Source organism: Sciurus vulgaris (genome assembly GCF_902686455.1).
Source record: "Sciurus vulgaris genome assembly, contig: HiC_scaffold_170_arrow_ctg1, whole genome shotgun sequence".
Lineage (NCBI taxonomy): Eukaryota > Metazoa > Chordata > Mammalia > Rodentia > Sciuridae > Sciurus > Sciurus vulgaris.
The window spans coordinates 144,443-166,118 of record NW_027632883.1 but is presented as its reverse complement, the minus strand read 5'-3'; the positions used below and the strand labels follow the sequence as shown (position 1 = coordinate 166,118).

The following is a 21,676-nucleotide window of genomic DNA, read 5'->3' as shown; positions in this document are numbered from 1 at the left end:
CCAACAGTGGTACAGGATGCTCAGAGGAGCAGTAAAATGACACCCTGGACCCGTTCCCTTCTTACCACCTTGAACCCTAGCACAGTACAGAACTACCCCGGTTTTACAGATGTATGTGCAAAGACTCACGGTTAGTCTGGTGAAGAACTCCTGGCTAGAAGCTTGGCAGGTGGGGGTTTAGATGCTCAGCCAGAATTGGCATCTGCTTGTGGCATTGGAGTTGAAGACACCGGTGCTCACTGCGGGGTTCTAGGTGGCCTCTGCCTCCAATCTCCGCTCTTCTATGGAATCGCTTCACTCTTCGTCCTGGGTTGACCGCCTGCAAAATGGGATTTTGTTTCCAATGTGCACATTCCACCATTGACCCTGCAGGGCTTAGAAAGCCTATTTCTCCATCTTCAAAAGGGAGGCAAGGATCCCTAATCTAGCCCCCGTTCTCAGGGCTGTCTTAGGAGTCAACAGTAAAATAAAATACGAAAGGGACGCAAAACCACATGCCCTGCTTAGCGCTCTGCATAGAGCAGGTCCCGCGCAATCCCCCGCGGATGTTAGGAACCTACGCCCCCTGCCGACTGGACCGCCACATTGCGGCCTCTGGGAACCGCTCCAGAACCTGAGCCTGCGCAGAATGCAAGCGCGCAGGCCCGACTCTTAGGGTTGTGACCTCCTCAGGCAGGTCCGGCTTTGACCACGCTATTCCGGGTGGGCAGGTCGAGAACGAGGCCAAGTGGCTTTGTTCCACCGTGCTGAAGATGGCGGCGCCCACTGCCGCAGCGTGAAAGTTGTGGGAAGATGCCCTCCGGTGGTGCTGGAATCAAAACAGCGGGACTTGGGCCTTGTCGCGACTGATTGTGAAGAACCTCCCGAATGGGGTGAGGAAAGAGCCAGGTTGGGGGACTCTGAAATTGGGGCCCACTGGGAGCTTCGGGGAAGAGTTAGCTGGAGAAAATTGAGGGGCTTCCGCTCTCCGGTGGGACTTTGGGCGGATCCGAAACCCTAAAGGGGCAGAATCCTGGGTTTATCCCCACTTGACTGCTGGGAAAGACAAATAGCGGCTGCCCAAGGTTTCCCAGCTGGTCCGTGGGTACCTGACTCCAAACCGGACAATCCTCTTTTAAGGGAAATGCCAACTTCTGCCTCGTGCCGCTCCCCAGTCTCTCTCGATCCATCACGTTTTCTTGGTGATCAGTGTCTGAACCGTCACTGTACCTGTATTGCCCTCCCACTTAGGAGTCTGTTGGGGAGGCTTGTGGGGAGTATGGTTCCGGCGAGCTGTGTTCCAATCCCCACCCTCATCCATCCCCCCTGGGACAGGTAGGAATATCGCCAAGGACTTTAAACCATTTATCCCAGCTGCACTTTACTGTCTCCCTATAGCCTAGCACAGAACCCAGCACTTGGTAGGCTTCTGATGAAACTGCCTGATCAGTGAGGGAAGAAATGGGTGAATGGATGTGGCAGTGTCTTTCTGGATGCAGTGGGATGAAGTGGTCATCTTTCCTCTTTCACTGTAGTTCTTGAATAGAAAGCACCCACACCACTTGTGTGGCCAGGAATCGCATGGCTCCAGTACAAAGAGAGCCGTTTGGATGGTGTGGGAATGTCTTCTGAACTCTTGCCTCTGTTCTGGGGAGTCTCTTTCCCTGGAAAGAGAATTCAAGAAGCCATTTCGCTTTTATTATGGATTTTTAGGTTTTTGGTTTCCTCTTTGTCATGTGGGAGGGACTTATGCCACATGATTTTAAAAATTAAAACAGGACAGTTATATATAGAATGAGAAGTAAAGTCTTGCTCCAACTCTCTGGGAGTACCCATCTTCAAATGGTTTGTTTTTAAAAGGGCTCTCCATAGGCTTCTCTGTGGACCCAGGTACTTAGCTCATCCCTGTAGTTTATCCCAGGGACTAACTGCTGACTCCCTCTTCTATAAAAGAGGAGGACCTTAGATAATCTACTTCTTCCCTCCAACTTCTAAGTGTTTTTGTTTTTAACTATTCTGCTATTTATCCTAAGTAGAATACTTTTAAGATATTTATTATTGATCCATCCATCAACTTTAAACAGCATCTCCTGATGCGTCACTTAGTTGGATGAGAATTTCAGCATGACTACCTTTCTTTTCTCTCTTAGTTTCATTTTGCCCCTCAGTATGGTGGCTTCTTTCTGTTGTTCATCTTGCCTGATGAATGAAAGAATTAATAACAAAAATAGTAACAGTAGTAGATATCCCTTGGACAGTTTACTATGTGCTGGGCACTGTTCCAGATGCGTTAGGTACAGTAACTCATTTAATCCTCACATAAGCCTGCAAGTCAGGATCTACTCTTATATCCATTTTAAAAAGTGAAGAAACCAAGGCATTTCAAGGCAAAGTTATTGGCCTGAAGTCACACACAGTTGATAATTCATACAATAGGGACTGAATTGAAGAGTGTGGTTCTAGAACTAAATTCTGACCAGTACCCCTTTATCTCTCTTGGCATAATTGCATGCAATTAATTATTTTCCAACAGATGAACATTTAGTAACGAGTGCTTCTGGTGTTGCTGACAGTGTAGACAGAAGTGGACAAGACTTGGTCCCTGGTTTTATGGAGTTTTCAGGGTAGCAAACAAACACTAGATCAAAATGCAGGGACTGAAGTATGAGCCGGGTGCTGTGGGAGCCCAGTGGGGTTTGGTTACTGATCCACATACTGGATCTTGGAGAGGCTTCCTGTGGGAACAGGGAGAAGCTGGCAGTCCCTGCAGCAGAATGATGGGGACAGAGTTCAGTGAGTCCCCCTGTGCAATGGGGGCATGAGTTCACTTATACATCTGAGCTGACACGGCCCTGGATTCCGTAGACCTTGGGTAGGTCATTTATCCTCCCAGTATTCCATTTTCTCCTCTCTAAAATGTGCATAAAAATTCCTAACTCGGTGAGTGTGAGATTAGAGTTACTACAAAGCTGCCTCTGAAAATTTCTTCCTCCTGGGCCACCAGTGCCTATGGGTTTCTGTGTTTTCAAGCTGGTTTGGTTGTCTGTGGCCCCCAGGTGCCTCTTAGTACCACTACCACCCACACAGTTCTCTGCTGAGTTGTGAGGGTGTTCCTGGGGTCGTGAGGATGCTGGAAGCCAGGAGCCAGTTCTGCCTGTAATGGAGGCTGCTTGACAAGATTGTAACAATGTCAGCCTGTCAGATTTCCATGGCTGCCAGAGCAGCTTGCCACACCTGGGAGGTCCCACAATGCATATTTATTCCTACAGTCTTGGAAGTCAGACATCTTTTTTTTTTTTTTTTTTTTTTGCAGTGCTGGGGATTGAACCCAGGACCTTGTGCTTGCAAGGCAGGCACTCTACCAACTGAGCTATCTCCCCAGCCCAAGGTCAGACATCTTAAATCAAGGTGTTGGAGGGGTTGCTGTGCTTCTGGAGGCTGTAGGACAGAATTTGTTCCTTCGGTTTTCCAGCTTCAAGAGCCTGCCTGCCTCCCTGGACTCCAAGCCACACCCTTGAACTTCTGTCTTCAAAGTGTAGCATAGCATCTTCTAGTTTCTTTCCCTCTGTTTTCATCTTTACACCTCCTTCTCTGTCTCTGACCCCCCTGTCACCTTCTTGTCAAGACCCTTGTGATTACTTTGGACCTGGATAACGCAGGATCCATCTCCTAATCGAATCACATCTGCAAAATGCCATGTGCCATGTGTGGTGTGTGACCAGTGTTCCAGGGCTTAGGATGTGGCCACCTTGGGAGATGGCAGCATCCTCCACCATAGTTGGCACACAGAGCTAGCATGCTCACTCTCTCATTTCTTCTGACCAACCTCTTTAAGAGTCTCTTAAGCAGTGCCATAATGGTGATTTTGTACTTGGTCTTGACCTCGTAGCAGCCTCGTAGGGTATGATGACATCACATGGCCCTTGGGATTCTCATTTCTTCACCAGTGATGTGAGTAGAGAGCGCGTAGCCAGTGAGTGTTAGAGTCAGAGTTGGCCTGACTAGCAAAGCACATGCTGCCACCTCCTTGTCTCTGGCCACCCCTAGAGAATCCTAGAGCCCCGGGTTTCTAGCCATTTGTCCCTTCACTGTAAGGCCTCACCAGTTCCTCCCCACCTTCTATCCTAGATGAAGGAAGAGCGATCCAGACAGCTGCTTGCCGCCTTTGGCATGCTGACTGACTGCAGCTTCAAGTTCACCAAAGACGGCAAGTTCCGCAAGTTTGGCATCATGGGCTTTAAGTCTGAGGAAGAGGCTCAGACCTCACTGAGCCATTTCAACAAGAGCTTTATCGACTCGTCCTGGATCACAGTGAGTGGCTGGGAGGCTCACCCTGCCTGCCTCTCCAGAGGGACACCCACCATCCACCTTTCACCCAGCATGTGTGTTCCAGGGCTGTCCTCCTCAGGCTGTGAGGCCTTTGGCTGGCTTACAGGTCCTGCTCTTCTGTGTTCGTAAGAATCTCCTGAGAAGGAGTCAAACTGTGGCTGGCCTGTCCTGAATTTCAACTTGGTGCAGGCTGTCAGGTGTGAGAACAAGCATGTCTGAAGCCTCAGGTGGCACCTGTGCTGCCCACTGAGAGTGCACTTGAGAGCCACAGGTGGGCATCATCCTGCCTGTCAGTGCGCTCTTGGGAGCTCCTGGTCACTGCTGGGAATCTGTGGAGAGCTGTGCCCTGGTCCCTGTCCTCACGAGCCTGCTGCCTCTGCACAGGCAGAGCACTGACAGACATAGGCTGCTGTGGTCAGGGTGGTCAGTGAATCAGAGACCCTGGGAAGAGAGAACAGGACCCACCCTGGCCAGGGAGGGGTTGGGAAGTTTCCTGGAGAAGGAGGTCCCACTCAGGTCACCTAGGTGGGTTCACTGACATGATAAAATGTCCCCAGTGCTTTGTTGAGAAAGAGAAAACACTGATGGACACGAGAGCCCATCGAGGCAGCCACATCCTGTGGTCTGGCGTGGGGTGGGCACGGGTTTTACCCAGAGGCTGACGGTGCCTCTCTGATGACAGCAGTTGGAGTCATTTCCCTCTAACCTTCACAGAGACTTTCTGGTATTTGGATTTTGCACCACAGACTTGTCGTTATTATAGGAACAACTGCTTTGAACATCCTCACAGCAGGATGGACCCAGATGGCAGGCTTTTTCTTTGGGGGAGAGGTTGGTGACCAGGGCAACCTTAACTGCCTGGGAGTTGTCACCCTGGGCTCCCAGCAGGACCAGCCCTCTCCATGGTCACCTTGAGTGTAGGTGGCCTTGGGTCTGGAGGGGTCCATGGACTCAGCTCCCTTCCATGCCCTGTGCCCGCCCCGGGCTCCCTGTTACCCATGCATGTTCCCCAAGGCCAGTGGCACTTGCCTCGCACTCATTAGTGACCCCGCAGCCTTCGCTCATCCCTGCCCCTGCACAGCTGTGCACGTGGCCTGCATCTTATGTCGTCCTCTAAGCCATCCTTTGACATGGATGGTTAAAAACTCAGGCTCCTGGGTCCCCAGCCACCTGAGATATCTGTCACCTACGACCTGGTCACCCAGTCATGCTCCCTCACATCTCTGTGCTCCCGGTTTCTGGTTTGGGGACTAGGAGGAGTTGCAGCTCTGCTGCCCACTGTCAGGGGCTCAGCTGGTCAGTCCTTGCAGGGCACTCGAGGGCACCTGTGTGCAGAACACCTCAGTAAATGGTAGCCAGCGTAGTGACATCATGGGACCAGCCAAGGCTGGGGTGGTAGTCATTCACTCAGCTCAGCAAGTCAGTGGCAGCTGCCTCTGTGAAGCCCAGGTCCCCAGGTGCTGAAGGGCACCAGTAGGGCTACTGGCTGTTGTGAAGGGTGTGAAAGTGGCCCTGTTCTCCTGCAGGTGGAGTTCTGCAAGTCTTTTGGGGACCCAACGAAGCCCTGAGCCTGGAACAGACGTGTCCAGAGACCGAGGCAGCCTGAGCAGCCTGTGCAAGGCCCTGTCCCCCCGGAAATTAAGAAAGTATGCAGGTGGCCCCGAGGGAGCTGAGCCTCACTCTTGGGCAGCTTCTCGGGGGACTGCAGGCACTGTGGGGTCACCTCCCTGCTTTTCGTGTGACCCTCATCATCTGCACCTTCTGCTTTTAGGATGACAAGAAAAGAAAGGTCCCAAGTGAGCTGGAGAAGGTGTGTCCCATTGACGGAGAGGGCGGGTGGCTGCAGGTCTGAGGGTGAGGGCTGGTCCAGGAAGCAGAGTGCCACACTCTCCACTGTCCCTGTCCCTGTGGACTCCTGGTCGCCTCATCCTGCAGAGTCCCCTCTGCCTCCTTGATGACCTGCAGACCCTCAGGACCCACTAGAGGTGTGGGGGATGCCTGTCCTGCCGAGAGCTAGGATGGCCAGGCCACACCTGAGCCGCCTACACCTCTTCTCCCCCCATATCCCTGCCACCCTGGTTCTGGTGCCACCAGCTGAAGGAAGGTAGTGAGTTCCAGGAGTTTCTGTCAGTTCACCAGAAGTGGACCCAGGTGGCCACATGGGCAAACAATGCCCTGGACACAGAACCCCTGATAGGGAAGAGCAAGCTGACCAGCGACTACCTGAACTTTGACTCCGATTCTGGGCAGGAGAGCGAGGAGGAGGCGGCCAAGGAGCCAGCAGGTGAAGCCTGGGCCTCTGTGCCTGTGCACCTTTGTCCTTCCCAGCCTGCCTGCCCTGCATGTACGCTCACCACGCCTGCTCGCAGGCACAGGCCAGCCCGACATGGCTCTTGAGCTCTCTTAGTTGGCAAGTCTGCTGCGACTGTTCTGGTCACTTGCTCAGTCAGTAATCAACAGGATTGGCTGAGCACATGCTGTGTGCTAGGCACTGAGGACATGGCAGCGAGCAGGAGGCAGAGGAGCCCTTCCCCCATGGAGCCGTCAGCTGTCCTCCTGGTGAGAGGGGAGAAGCAATAGTAGATAAGCACCCCTGGATCACATCATTGGTGACAGAGAGGACAGGAGGACTTGGGAGGTAGCTGTTGGGAAGGCCTTGCTGGGGGCGAGCCTTTGTCCCTAAGGGTCTGTGTGGAGCAGCTAATGATAGCAAGTGACCAGTTGCAGTACAGGTTGGTAGCTCTGGTTGGGGGTCCCAGTCAGGGCTGGTTTAAAGATGAAGATGGGGACGCAGCATGAGCTGTAGGCCTGGCAGAGTTTCTGTGCTGAGCTGGAATCTGAAGGACTCGTAGGACTTGGGAGGACACAGTAGCAGGGGGCAGAGAAGGGGTCACAGACAAGGGTGCAACATTTCAGGGCTCAGGAGAGGGGGGCAGGGGCTGCAGGGGCAGACGTGGCCCTGAGTGGGCCGAGGAGAGCAGGGAAGGAGGAGCCAAAGTTCCTGGGCTCGCAGCCCTGGGAGGGGAGGCGGGTTCCCTCCTCAGCCTCCAGGGCTCCCTGCCGGGTGTGAGAGGCTAGAACATAGTCCCAGCAGCCTGCAAGCATGGAGGACACCCTGCACACCCCTCAGCCTCCGTGGCTCCCCTTCCATAGCTCCTCAGTGGCTGACGTCTTACCAAGTATTCCTCATACATTATACAGCATGTCCAGCATCAGGTAGCAGGATGGGGATGTCCAGAGTGCAGCACACAGCACATTGACAGTGACATGCTGGAGGTACTTTGGCACTGTCCTGCTGTTCAGGTGGACGAGAGCTGCCCCTGCCCAGGATGGAACAGGCGGCCCTCTATGGTGACAGACACCATAGTGCATTCCTCTGTAGTAAGGTATTGGTTGTACCTATGCCTTCTTTAACACGTTATGTGCCTGGACGTAACACAGCTAGGAGAGTCAGGAGTGACTGTGGAGGGCCGTCCAGGAGAGAACCAGGCTATGGTGGAAGCTGTGGCACCCTGGGTGTGTGGCACCATCATACAGAGCTGCAGAGCTCCACCCTTCGTTGCCCATCACAGGGTTTCCTGGGGCCTCTGGACACAAGGGCCCTGGTCGTGGTGGGTGTGGCATCTTGGCCGCCCTCCAGGTTTTCAGTCCTGTGTTGCCCAGGTCTCTGGTTGCCCAGGAAGGTGACCCTCCTCCACCCTGGCACTCTCAGCAGAGCAAGGCCTTGAGCCAAATATGGCTGCACAGAAGGGACTCTCGGACATGGAGTACCTGAAGTCCAAGATGGTCGCCACCAAGTCATCCTCAGAGAAGGACAGTGAGGACGAAGCAGTGAACTGTGATGAAGGGAGTGAGGCAGAGGAGTCCACTGAGACCCAGCAGGCGCGAGGGAGCACAGGGACCCTGCCTGGGAATAGGAGGCCACAGGAGCCCAGAGCCTAGGTACATGCCTCTGGGGGCCGGTGGGGGGGGGTTCTGTGCATGTCCGCATGTCCCTATGGCCCCATTGCTGGGGTGCCACATGGAGGAAAGACTGCCCCCTCTGAGCTCACTGCCTGCCACACCTGGAGGGGCTCCCTGCCACCTGTCAGGGCTCTGGGAGGAGTGAGGGTGGTGGCCGTGTTGCATTTGGTGTTCAGTAACAAGGCAGACAGACTTGAACAGGTCGTCATTGATAGATGAGTTTAGTCAATCCCCAACTACATGCCTGGTGATGAACCTGCCGTCACAGAATATCCTCACAATTTCTGGGGCTGTACTTCCATTTCATAGGTAAAGAAACTGAGGCCCAAAGAAGGGAAGTGACAGGCTCCCATGATGGGGTAAGGCCCCAGCCTGGGTCTTCCAGGCTTTGAATTTGAGAGTATACAGGTGGACATGACCCTTGAGGATGGCCACCTTGTCCCCCAGCAGGGAATCCTCTGCTCCAGACACAGGGCACTTGGACATGTGTTTGTCCCCATTCTTGAGTTGGAAACAACCAGTGTTTTGCTTCCCAACAAGAGGAAGGGGCTCCTTTTGCTCCTCTTCTCTTTCCTCTTCCTTCTCCCTCCTTCCTAGTTACCATTCCCTGCAGAAAGTCTGGGAGTTCGAGGCCCAGTCTCAGCTCTGACCCTTGGGGGCTGCTGGGCTTGGGGGGATGCTTCAGCCCACAGGCCTCTCTGATCCTCATCTGCAGAGGACATCCTGGCAGTGCCCATCCTTCCAGCCATCTCCTGAACCCCTGTACTCAGGGTGGCCCTGGGGGTCACCGTGTCAGCAGGGTTGGGGCAGCAACCCTCCTAGCACATCTAGTCTGGTGGGACTAGAAATGTCCTAGTCCTGCACCTGTTGGCTCACGGCAGGCTCTGCTGGGGAGTGAGTGCTAGCTGGGCAGGTTTTAGCACCAAAGGATCTACCAAAAACTTAGGTTGTGCAGAGCTATTTGGAGTCCAGAATTACAGGAAAAGGTGCCGAATTCAGAATCCATGTTGAATTAGAGGCTCAGTAGGAGGCTGGCCTCTGCATGCAGCATGGAGCCAGCTGAAATCAGTGGCTTCAGGGTGCATGCCTCGGCTCCTCCCTCTGCCCTGGCCCTCTGCTGTCCAGGGGCCTGCTCGCCTGCCCATGGTGTGCCGACATGGCTGCAGCTCTCACTTCAGAGGCAAATGGAGACCCTGCCAAATCCACTGCCTCTGCACTGGCCTGACCCTGAGTCTGGCAGGCACATGCACCAGCACTTCCCACCACTCTGGTTGCAGCTGCTCCTGGAGCTGCTACGTCCCGGTCCGTCCCCTACTCCCACCACCTCAGGGAACCCACTGTGGCCTTTTCTCTTTGTTCTCAGACAGAGAAACCAGCAAACGAGAAGGAGCCCACCACCCCCCACACCATGAAGCTGCAGGGAGCCCCATTCAGTGTCACAGAGGTATGTGCTCTGAGGACAGGGCAAGGAGGAGGCCACTCAGATTGAGAGCTGAAGGAATCACAGACTTTACAAAAAGGCTGACCGATGGCATCTTGGGCGTCACCAATGAGGGACTGCGATGGCTGCCTCGAGCAGGAGGAGGCCTGTTCTGCTCCCTCACCTACAGCAGGGCAGGTGGGCAGCCAGAGCAGAGGGCTGGCCTGTGGTCAGACGGTCCCTGGGGAGTCCTTCCCCATTTTGCAGCAGGCGGCCACTGTAGGTGCTTGTGAGTGTGGAGGTGTTGCTGTTTTCAGAAACAGGCCGCAGGCCAACTGGCACCATGGCTGCAGCTGGCTGGCCCTAGAGCTGCCTTAGCAGAGGACCCTGTTCTCATGCCCGCCTCGCAACAGCCATAGAGGTTCCCCATATGAGATCCTAGAAGACACGGCTAAATAAAAAGAATGAAAGTCACCTATAACCAGGATGGCTGTGTAAGTGACTGTGAGCGGGCGTAGGCAGAGGGGGTGCCATGATGCAGGTGTGATCCCTGCAGGTCTGACGACAGGAGGTGATCCGCAGGTGCCCATTGTCCTCGGCACACTGGGCTACCCTGCCCCAATTCCCGGGTCCCACCCAGTGACAATCCCTGACATTGGGACAAACCTTCTTAAGTGTCCTTTTCTTTGTACACTGATGCTGACCTCTACCGTTGGTTTGATTTTTCCACATCCCTCTATGAGGACTGGCTTGCGACACTGCCATTTTCCTTCTTGCATGTTCTTCCATGCTCAGGGACACTTTGATACACTTTCCTGGTCTCCTAAATGGGGATATGGGAGTTAAAAGTTTTTGCTATTAGAAATACTGAAGCAGTTCCTTGAGATCGAGGTCAGTTGGGTTTTGTTTTTTTTGTTTGTTTTTTTAAATTTGGTACCCAGGATCGAACCTCAGGGTATGTAACCGCTGAGCCACATCCCCAGCCCTTTTTATGTTTTATTTTGAGACAGGGTCTCATTCAGTTGCTCAGGATCTCACTAAGTTGCTGAGGCTGGCTTTGAACTCATGATCCTCCTGCCTCAGCCTCCCAAGCTGCTGGGAAGAGTGGCATGCACCACACCCATCCTAGTTAACATTATTTTAGGGAAAAAAGATGAACCCCTGCCTTACTCCTCATAATGAGAAAAGTTTCAGAAACATAAAGGATTTGAGCTGAACAAATTTCTTTCTAAGCAGTTTGCAAACTTTGAATGGAAAAACAGAAAATGGACTTGTTGACTGCCTACCAGCCAGAAACACTGTAAGGCCACAGCTGCCATGGGTTCAGAAGGTGGACTGCAGAATCCGTAGCCTGAACAGCATGCAAGAGGTGCCAATTTCTCTAATTTACACAGATTCTTATGAAGGATACATGACCTGCCCAATAGAAAAATGGAGAAAGGACAAGAGGTTTTTGAAGAAAAAGAATTCAGGTGGCCTGTACAGATGCTTGAATTTATTCATAATTATTAAAAACAAAATCGAAAGTGCAAGTTCATGTTTTTCACTTGCCAAAGTGGCATACATTTTTCACATTTGGCAATAAACATTTTCATGCCTTTTGAAGGACAATGTAGAAGTGTCAGGCAGAATAAGGAACATCCAGGCCTTTGCCGGGCTGGTGCTGAGCTTCACCCCACAGGTGGATCCCCCGAGCACACCAGAGTCTGAACTCAAGGAAGTTCTTTGCAAACTTCCTTTTATTATTTAAATTTAATGTGTTGATTTATAGTCATCAATAAGAACAGAAAAGCAAAGCTCCTGGGGATGCATTGTGTCAGGGTATATGGGGTCCTCGGGAGTCCTGCTGGCAGGTCGGTGGAAGGTGTCCATCAAGCTCTGGCAGTGCGGGTGGAGGCAGGCCATCCCTGTGGCCTTGTTAGGCACATAGGTGGTTTTAGCAACCTGCTTACCAGCAGGTGATTGTTCAGGGTCTGGCTGTCACATGAGGCCTTTCCCAAGGCAGAGCCACCAGCAGTGCTAGAGTAGGCTCAGAGTTCAGAGGACCTGTCACTTGGCCTGGGACAGTGGTAGCAGACTCCAAGGGACGAGGCCATGCTGGCAGGCTGGGTGAGGTCCTAGGGGCTCAGGCTGCTTCCCTGCTACAGAGCCTGCTGCCGGGCCCATCACCTTTCCCAGCTGGAGCATCTTGCAGCCTGCAGACAGGGCCTGGGTCCTCAGCTGGGTGTGTCAAGTCCCAGGCTCCCTGGAGCCCTGACCCTCTCCTCCTGCAGGTGCATGCTACATCGAGGTGTTCAGGGAGAAGAACGTGCCCACAGCCAAGGGGCCCCTGCAGAACAGTGTGCAGCCCTGACAAGGCCAGACACTCAGGAAGAGCGAGGAGGAGGAGGACCTGGCTGACTCCGGGAGGCTCTTTGTGTACAACCTGCCCTACACCAGCACCAAGGAGGATCTGGAGGTGCTCTTCTCCCACTACGGTAGGGCTCCACTCCTGGCCATGTGTGTAGGTCCCTGCTGTGCCCGGCTCCCACTTGGCTGGGTCCGCTCCATCTGCCTCCCACTTGCTCTTGACCTTGGGCAGTGGCTCCAGATAGTCTCCTCATCTGAAAACAGGACTTGCTGTTCCCACTGCAGATCCAGTGGCAACTTTTGCTTTCTGATATTGAACTTGGATTCCTTTTTTTTTTTAATGGTGCTGGGGATTGAACCCAGGGTCACTCTGCCACCCAGCTACATCCCAAGTTTTTTTTATCTTTTAATTTGAGACTGTCTTGGTAAGTCCATGAGGCTGGCCTTGATCCTTCTGCCTCAGCCTCCCAAGTTGCTGGGATCGCAGGCATAGGCTGCACGCCCAGCAGAACTTGATTCCTTAGCTCTTATTGTCCAAACACAGAGTGGGAGCAATGGAGGTGTTTTCCTGAGATTTCTTGGCTTCTGGTGTTGGAATTCAACAACCGCCCAGCCTTCCCTCCCACTGTGCTCCTGCCTGGGAATGCTTTTCTTTCTCAAGTCTTCCCAAGAAAGACCAGCTTCCAAGAAGAGGCAACAGCCAGGGCTGTCTTTGGTTTTGTTGCTGTTTCTTCTTGGGCTGGGAACTTGCAGGCCTGTAGCTGAGCTTGGTTACAGGGGCCGTTTGTCGAGGGGAGGAAGGTGGGCTCACAGTGCAGGTGAATCTGTGCTCTGGAGATGCTGCTGGCACCCTTGTCTCCCAGGAGGCTGTCCTGGGTGTGGAGGATCAGCGAGGCTGTGTGAGTGTGGCTTGGGCCAAGGACAGCTCAGAGGTCCCAAGTGGAACCTGCTTGCAGGCCAGGTGATGGAATTTGAAGGTCTATCCACGCTGTCCTGCTCCCCAGGTTCTCCCATGGGCTGGTGCCCTGGACACATGGCAGTGCTGAGTGAATGGGAGGGGGCTTGACCATAGACTGCAGGCATCCATTTGGGATGTGGCCACACCTGATGTTCAGAGTGGAAACACTGCAGACAGTGTCCTCTGAGAGGGACGGCATTATGAACACTTACGTGGCACTAACTGCAGCAGGTCTTGGGTAGTAACCACACACTAACTTGTGGACCCTTGAGGCCACTGTGTGTTGTAACTGTTGTGCCATTCACAGGTGAGAGGAGGAGGCCTGTGTGGGCGAGGCCACTGCCCAAGACAGGCTGTGCTCAGCAGGCCGTGGAGCCAGGTGCAGCCCAGCACATTCCTCCTTGCTTCTTATGGTGGGCACGAGAGGACTGGGAAATGACACCCTTTACCTGGAGGTGGACCTTGTGGCTGGCAGTCGCCCTCATTCCCTCAGACTGAGTGGGCATGGCCAGTGCACAGCAGCTGTTCTGTTTTCGTTTGGCTGACCCTTAGTGCCCGGCACTTTCCCCTGAGCTTGGGCCCAGCTCCAACCCAGGTGACTGATGCTCTCCTGTCCTCAGGTCCCCTGTCAGAGCTCCACTACCCCATTGACAGCCAGACCAAGGAACCCAAGGGCTTTGCCTTCATCACCTTCATGTTCCCCGAGCATGTGGTGAAGGCCTACGTGGCAGTGGATAGGCAGGTGTTCCAGGTGAGGTTGCTTACAGGCCTGCCAGGGTTGCCAAACCTGGTGACAGAGGAGGGATGGCCCTGTGGAATGCAGGGAGCTCGGCTCTTCAGGGTCACCTTGCGATGTGCCCAGGCCACCTTCCCTCCAGTGCACCTTCATTCAAAGAATATGGACTTTGTGGGCTCCAGGTCAGACCTGGCCCACCCACGACCGCTCATGTTCTCCCTGTGCAGGGCCTGGGGGTTCAGTGTAAGGGGCCATGGGGTGTCACAGAAGGGCACCTTTCCCTTGGCATGTCCGTGTTGGGGACCCCAGTGCCAGCTGAACCGAGAGTAACCGTGTGTCTGCTCTGGCTGCTGTCCCTCTCCTCCTGCAGGTCTGGCCCTGGGTCCAACTTGTTTAGGACAGGAGGCACCATTAGATAGAAGGCCCCACTGGAGGGCGGGGCTGGAGGGCAGGAGGGCAGCTCGCCCACTTCCTCCCCAGTCCCTGCAGGGTAGGATGCTGCATGTGCTGCAGTCCACCATCAGGATGGAAGCCAGTGAGGATGCCGACACCCCTGGCTCGTCCTATAAGAAGAAGGCAGCATCCAAGGACAAAGCCAGGAGCTGCAGGTCCTTGCCAGCCCCACCCAGGCTCTGCTCCCCTCTCTGCCTTTCCCAACCGCCTGGTCCCTTTTGCTCTATAGCTTGAGGTTCATCCTCACCTCCGAGCTGGCTTCCCCACTGTGGTTGGGGAGAGCAGTGCTGAGCTCACTTACACTCTGAGGTATCTCGTCCTATACGAGTGGATGGTTGCCACCTTCTGGGCCCTGGCACAGGCCGACTGCTGGCACTGCCAGAGGTTGGATCTGTCAGCCCCACTGCCTGCGGGTGGGGAGCCCACACAGGACAGGCGAGGTGGCGGGAGGGCTAGGAACGCGGGGAGGCTTATGACAGGCTATGTGTCTGCGAGAGAGTGCCCGTGGGTCCCAGTGTGGTCTGTCCTGCTCTGCCTCTGCCCTCAGCTCCCACAACTGGAATATGCTGTTCATGGGGCCCAATGCCGTGGCTGAAGCCATCACACAGAAGTACATTGCCACCAAGAGCCAAGTGTGGGACCACGTGAGTGGCCCGTGACTTGTGAGCTTCGTGTCCACAGACCCTCTTGGTGAATCTGTCCAGGGATGGACCCCTGCGGAGTTCTTTCTGGGTAAAACCAGGAGCTCATTTCAGCCACGTGGCAAGGGACGTCCCTTGATTCTGCCCATTGACTGCTTTCTGCCCGGTCCTCTGCCCTTCAAGACACTCGAGGCCAACCTGTCTATAGAGCTGGATGGCAAGCCCATGTGTAACTGAATGGCCTGGTGGCCACGTTTTTAAAAAAAAGCAGGAAAATTAATTCTAACAGACGCCCTCTTCAGCTAACACATCTGAGGGATCATTGCTTCGCTGCACCCAGCGTAGTCACAGGGTGTTTCTCCTCCCTCGTTCCCACCCAGTCCACTGAAATCCATGCATAGCAGGATGTGGGTTTGAACAAGCCATGCCTCAGGTGCCCAGTGGCTCATGGATGCCATGCTGGGCAGTGCAGCCTGGCCTGAGTTGGAGGGAAGGACAAGGGACAGTCACAGTGGCTCTGGTGCCGCGAGTGCCCCGAGCACCAGGTCTTTGTAGTGCTAGGACCGGGTCCTGCCTTCTAGAGCCTTCTGGTGCCTTCTGGAGCCTCCTAGTGGAGACAGGTGGAGAGAGGAGAGCCTGGTCTGGTTGGGGAGGTGACAGAGCAAGGACTGCTTGGTGTGAGGGGATGGGGTCAGGGTCAGGCCTGGAGAAGCCCCCAGGGGCTGCAGGAGGAGCTGCAGACCTGCCCACTGTAGAAAAGGGAAGAGCCTGTGTGGGTGTGGAGACTCGTGGCTGGAGAGGGCGCCTGAGGGGGTCAGCTGGGTGTGGCTGGGTGAGGGGCACCACTGAACCCACTTCCACTCGGTCTGCTTAGCTGCTGTCTGGAGAGAGCAGATTGGGTCCACCTGATGGCCGCAGGCCTCCTTTCCTCCCTCCCTCAAGAGACCAAGAGCAGCGTGGCTGTCTGTGTGGCCCCTGGGGAGACCCAGCTGGTCCACGAGGTGCAGCACTTCCTCCTCAACAATGGGGTCAACCTGGACTCCTTCAGCTAGGTGGGTCCCCACTGCCCTCCCCACAGACTCTGATGGCCCCAACTGGTGGCTGCTGCAGAGCTGGGGACGGGGCTCCAGGGAGGCTGGGGGTGTGTCGGCAGGCCCTCTGGTGACTGGAACCAAAACCTGAGGGCTCACTGCTCAGCTGCCCCTCGCAGGTTCAAGCTGCTCCTGGGGCTTCTCCTCGCTGGTGGCAGCAGGTGGCCTGCAGTTCCACGCTGAGAGGCCAGTCTGATCAGTGGAACAGCAGCTGGGGCACCTGGGAGGTCCAGCAGGCTGGTCATTCACTGTCAGGGTCTACACGACTCATTGGAGGGCTGGAAGCTGACCCCTCAGCAGAGCTGCCCAACTGTGGAGCCAGCAGGTGGCCTGCTGGAGAGGGTGGTGCCTCCTGGGTCTGCTTCCCAGGCGCCTGGCCCCTGGGGCCCCATACAATTCTGGTGTCAGACTGGACCCCTGCTGCTGTTCTCATGAGTCCTGTGCTCTCCACAGGCCACAGCAGAGTGATGCAAGACCGGGATTCTGGCCAAGAACCTCCCCGCAGGCACCCTGGCAGCTGAGTTGTGGGAGACCTTCGGCCACTTCAGGAGCCTGGGCTCCTGAGGGTGGCATCACAGCCATCATAGTGGAGTTCCTGGAGCCCCTGGAGGTGCGCAGGGCCTTCTGACACCTGGCCTACTCCAAGGTAGGGCTGCCCCAGGGGAGAGGGAGCTGGCTTGTGGGAGGGCCCTCAGCCTGAGCTCCACCCTTCTGCAGTGCACCTGCAGAAAGCACCCCGCCCTACCCCCTGCCCTGCCCCTGCCTTCCCTGGCTTCCTTTCCTGCCTTAACTTGAGCCTTCACTGTCTGCCTCTCTGCTGTCCTGTACCCGTGATAAGCTGAAAGTCAGTTCCCTACACAGGGCTGTTTAAGAATATCTATAGCCACAGCATGTGGGCTTAGGCCAACAGAAAGTCACCTGTGGCAGAGCTGGCAGGCAGGTGTCCAAGTCCAGGATGTGGCCAGCGTCTCCAAGAACTCTGGGGAGGACCTGTCCTTGTCTCTGCCACCACTGGGCTCCTGGTGTCCCTTGGCTCCCTGAACCACTGCCATCCCATTCCCTCCTGTGCCCCATCTCTGGGCCTTCTTGGTTCCAAATCTCCTCGTGGGTTTGTAGCCCACCCAGATAACACAGGACATCCCACCTCGGGATCTTGGTGACAGTGGCATGGGACGTCTCCTTAGATTCTGGGCATAGCCATCTCTTGGGGAGCCACCTTTTAACCCACCACGAGTACTTTGTCCAGCGACTTAATGCTTTGCAGACCACGGTCCCCTAGTGATCCTCAGGGCAGGCATTGCAGGTGTGGAGGTCATTTCTCCACAGCTGCTGCCCCCCATGGTCATCTCCAGCTAGGGCCCTGCCCACTGTGCTGCCAGGCAGTCAGTGAGCTCCTGACCCACAAGACAGGTGCCAGAGCCAGCACCACAGATGTGCTTCTTCCTTCCTTCCGCTGATGTGGGAAGGAATCATCACCAGGTGAAGGGTGGCAAAGGGCCTGCCCTGGCAAGGCCGCGTCCCTCTTCTGCACATAGGGAAACTGAGGCCCAGTGACCCAAAGTCACCCAGCTCAGAAGTGGCACAGCTAACTCACTGCTCCCCAGTCTGGCTCCCGAGCATGAGTTTTCTTTATTCTTTTTTTTTTTTTTTTTTAACTGGGGATTGAACCCAGGGACATTTAATCACTGAGCCACATCCCCAGCCCTTTTTTGTATTTTATCAGTGACAGTGTCTCATTGAGCTGCTTAGGGCCTCCCTGAGTTGCTGAGGCTGACTTTCAACTTGCAATCCTCCTGCCTCAGCCTCCACTGCTGCTGGGATTACACATTTGCCCCACAGTGCCTGACTGCTTACGTTTCTTTTTTCTGATTGTAATTAACTTGTGAACCTCACATTGTGCAATTTGAAACAAGTCCCAGAGGGCCAAAGTTGACAAGTATACTTCCACCCTGCCCTGTAGCTCCCAGCACCTGCTACTGAGGCAGCCATTAGCAACATCTGTGTCTCCTTAGTTGAGAAACTGCCTCTGAATGTGTGTGTGGAACAAGAGTGCTTCTCTGGGCAACCACACTGACTTCCTGCTGGAGCCACGCCTTGCTAGCAGTTCTTCCCCTTGTCACACTCCCCCTTTCATCCTCTGACTAGAATAAATGCAGGGGTTACCTTGACTCCACACTAGTGCAATGCAGCAGAGGCATGGGATTTCCTTTGCAGCCTGAGGCACAGCCCAGGAGCCAGAGTGTTTTTCTCTTGGGGCTCTGGGCCGCATTTCTCTTTCTGGCTCCTCTGCCCTGGGGAGCCCCCATCTCCTCTGATCCTCGGGATCTTCATCTGCACGTGGGACTGAGTCCCTCTACACCCATGTCCAGAGATGGAGTCCCACAGGTTGGCACTTTTGCCTCTGCAGTTCCCCACATCCCGCTGTATCTCAAGTGGGCTCCAGGTGGCATCTTCTCCAGCACAGCCCCAGAGGAAAGAGCACTGAGAGGCACCAGCAAAATCTGCAGAAAAGAACGTGGTGGAGCCAGAAATGGGTAAGAACAGGTCTATGTGGGAGGACAGCAGGGCAGCACGGAAGTGTTCATCAGGTCACGGGTTTAACAATTTGTTCATCTTGCACACCAACGGACTTCGGTCTAATTGTATAGGTGTGTAAAACATCCCTGAAAAATAGAGCATCAGAGCCGGGCACGGTGGCACACACTGCTCATCCCAGCAGTTTGGGAGGCAGAGGCAGGAGGATTGTGAGTTCAAAGCCAGCATCAGCAACTTAGTGAGGCAATAAGCAACTCAGTGAGACCCTGTTTCTAAAATATAAAATAGGGCTGGGGGTGTGGCTCAGTGGTTAGGCGCCCCTGGTTCAATCCCAGGTACCAAATAGAGTGTTGTGAGCACAGTGTAAGGTAGCAGCTGCGGGTAAGGGAAGAAGACCTAGATCTCTTCATACTCAGAACAGCCAGGAAAGCATCCCTGCTCTGTAGGTGGGGTGAGCTGACAGTAGTGAGGAGAGCACTCTTTGCATGTGGCACAGTCCCCCTGGTCCAGTGACTGTACAGGCAGGAAAGGGAAGAGCAGTGGTGGGCCACACTGGCCTGGGCGGTCCCAGGCCCTGGCTGACCCACATAGTGGGCATGTGAGCAGGGTAAGCGTTCCTTGTCAGGACTGTTGTGCAGACTGCAGGACCTGGCACGTTCCTGGACTTCACCCCTGTCAGGATGCCGGAGAACTGAGACCCGCCTCGTACCCACAGCTGCCCCAGGATACAGGCAGCTCCCCAAGGACCCACAACCACACCTTGTAGTCAGACACCTTCAGGAGCCTCCTGTGGACTGGGTTGTTTGACCCAGGTGTTAAGATTCTACCCCTCAGCCCACCACACAAAGGGTTACCAATTGCTCAGTTTACTAAAATGAGAATTTTCCTCTTAAAAACAGATAAGCCCCTTGTCTACCATCTCCATTGTCCTCATATATTTACAAAAAAAGTGTTTTATGGCAAAAAAAAACAAAAAAACAAAACAAAACAGGATGATGGGGCCTCTGTTCACCCCTGTAAGGTTTGAATCTGTGGCCTTGCCTGGTTGGGCTTCAAGGAGGCGAAGGGTCGAGTGTCCCTCATCAGAGGAGCAGCTGGCTAGAAATGCACTTCCTCCATGCCTGCGGCTCACATCCGCGTGCCTGTGGGTCTTCAGGACTGGCCGTCTGTTAAGGGCATTTGTGACCCACTGGCCTGGAAGCTGCACCCATCCCTTCACTCTCTGCCCATCCCTTCGCTCTGGAGATGGAGTGCACCCCATCTGCTAGGTGGATGGTGAAAGGCGTGAACCTTTCCAGTCCTTCCTTGGTGCCGCCCAGGTTGGCTTTGTGGTGGGGTCCTTTCCACCCTGCTTGTGCTCCTGGACCTCTCCCCTCGTGGGGTCCTTCTGTGTCCATAAGCAGCCATCGCCCTGTAGCTGCCAGCCACCATGGCTTTCAGTTCTGCTGCTGTACGTGAACCTGGATAATGATTTCTGACCCAATTGAACCCTCCTCTCAAGCACACAAATTGGTGGGGTCAGGAGGCTTGCAGACAGCTCCGGTCTGACTTCTTCCTCCCTGCTTCAGGCACAGGCAGGGGAACAGGCACATTGGGCATGGTGCCTCCTTGTGTCCTTGGGAGTCTGCCTCCATCTGGCTGGGTTGATTTTATCTGAACTTGATGGTGCCCTCTCAAGCAGGCTCCTCGTGTGCCTTGCTGACCATGCACGCTGTGGAGTGCCAGGCCCTGGGAGTGTGGAGAGGGTGCTGCCCCAGGGCAGAGCGGGGCCCACTCCCTGCCTCCTGGTGCCAAGCTCTCCATGTTCTCACACTGAGGTACTGCTTCTGGGGAGTGGGCCATGTGTGCCAGTGATGGTGGGCAGGGTCCCTGTCCCGTGCCCACTCTGGGGCTAGGCCAGCTGCCTCCCTTCAGGCTGGTTCTGGCCCTGAACAGTGAGGGTGGCACCCACGCACCCCCCTGAGGACAGGGGGATATGCCATGCTGACCACGTCTGTAACTCTGCCGCTGCTCTCCAGGGTGGCCACAACAGACATGGCCCAGACTTCCCAGGAGCTCCTGGGCTGGTCATGGCCATATCTGAAGAGGGCCTTGGGCGCAGGACTGCTCTGGGGCATGAGCAGTGTCTTCTCGGCACCAGTGTCTGGACCCTGTTAGAACGCTCTTCTGTCCCCAGGCTCAGGTTAGTGTTGAGGGTCCCGACAGTCCTGCAGCTTGGAGGGGCTGGTGTCTGCTCACTGACTGACAGGAGGCCTCAGAGCTGGGATTTGTCCAGCCCCGCTGGGCTTGCCGCAGCCTCTGGCAGCCTCTGTTGCCTGCACAGTCCCCAGTCCCTGGTCCCCTGAGCTGTGCCCTCTCCCCTGTGGCCCCCCACCCACCCTTTTCACATTGTTCCGGAAGCTTCCTCAGGATGACAGGAGGTGGGGGACCCAGAGGCCCCAGGCTCTGTCCCCTGCACACAGATGTCTGGCCTGGAACCTGCAGGAGGAGGGCTGAGCTCCCCTGCAGCCGCCTTCCCTCAGAGGGCATCATGGGCTCCCCTGGGTGCCAGCCTGGCCAGCTGGACATGCAGGGTCCAGGGGCAGTGTTCATGGTGCAGTGTTGCTCCTGGGGTGTTGGATAGGCCCAGGGGCTGTCGCACAGCCTCGATGTTCATCTCCCAGTCACCCTGCAGGCAGCTCTGGCCACGGTCCCCACTCACATATGGAAAAGAGGAAGCCCGGGCGTTAGTGACCTCCAGAGGTCACACATGTGGAGGGCGTGGGGATGTGCCCCGCAGCTGTGAGCCCTGAGGCCTGAGCCCTTGCCCGTCCCCACTGCTCCCTTTGAGCACTCAGCTTCTTGGTCATCTGCAGATGTTTTTGGAGTGTCCTCTCTGGACCAGTGCTGGGGGTGCAGGGATGACTGCGTCAGGCTTTGTCCTGTCCTCAGTGTACTCCCCTTTAGTTGGGGACCCAGATGCAACCAGTAAGGAAGGTGGTTTCAGAACAGGCTAGGGGCCCTGGAAAGAGGACACCAGAGACATGGTGGCCTTTTTTACTAGTGTGACCAGGAAGACCTGTCTGAGGGCAGGATGTTTGGACTGACACTGGGCAAGCAGAAACGAGGCCTGGGAAGACAGGAGGGGAGCTGGTTGGGCCAGGAGGTAGCAAGTGCAAAGGGCCTGTGGTCAGCATGGCTCTGGCAGCCTTGAGCATCAGCGAGGAGGCCAGCAGGCTCAGG

General features: G+C 55.2%; 1 protein-coding gene across 1 annotated transcript; it reads left to right on the top strand.

Moving 5' to 3' along the window:
• The first annotated feature begins 737 nt into the window (after positions 1–737).
• Positions 738–16,468, top strand: LOC306652277 (putative RNA-binding protein 19). Its single transcript, XM_079125266.1, has 10 exons — positions 738–888; positions 4,108–4,290; positions 6,080–6,118; positions 6,403–6,592; positions 9,635–9,715; positions 11,965–13,377; positions 13,619–13,749; positions 14,224–14,342; positions 14,735–15,880; positions 16,373–16,468. Exons 2-6 carry the CDS (start codon positions 4,108–4,110, stop codon positions 12,042–12,044), a joined length of 573 nt encoding a protein of 190 aa, XP_078981392.1. The 5' UTR covers positions 738–888; the 3' UTR covers positions 12,045–13,377; positions 13,619–13,749; positions 14,224–14,342; positions 14,735–15,880; positions 16,373–16,468.
• The last annotated feature ends 5,208 nt before the right edge of the window (positions 16,469–21,676 follow it).

Excerpts from the sequence above, each read along its gene's own strand:
- LOC306652277 (XM_079125266.1), top strand. The coding sequence starts at position 4,108 with ATGAAGGAAGAGCGATCCAGACAGCTGCTTGCCGCCTTTGGCATGCTG. Across the intron at positions 4,291-6,079 it reads TCGACTCGTCCTGGATCACA|GATGACAAGAAAAGAAAGGT; the intron begins GTGAGTGGCTGG and ends TTCTGCTTTTAG. Across the intron at positions 9,716-11,964 it reads CCCCATTCAGTGTCACAGAG|GTGCATGCTACATCGAGGTG; the intron begins GTATGTGCTCTG and ends CTCCTCCTGCAG.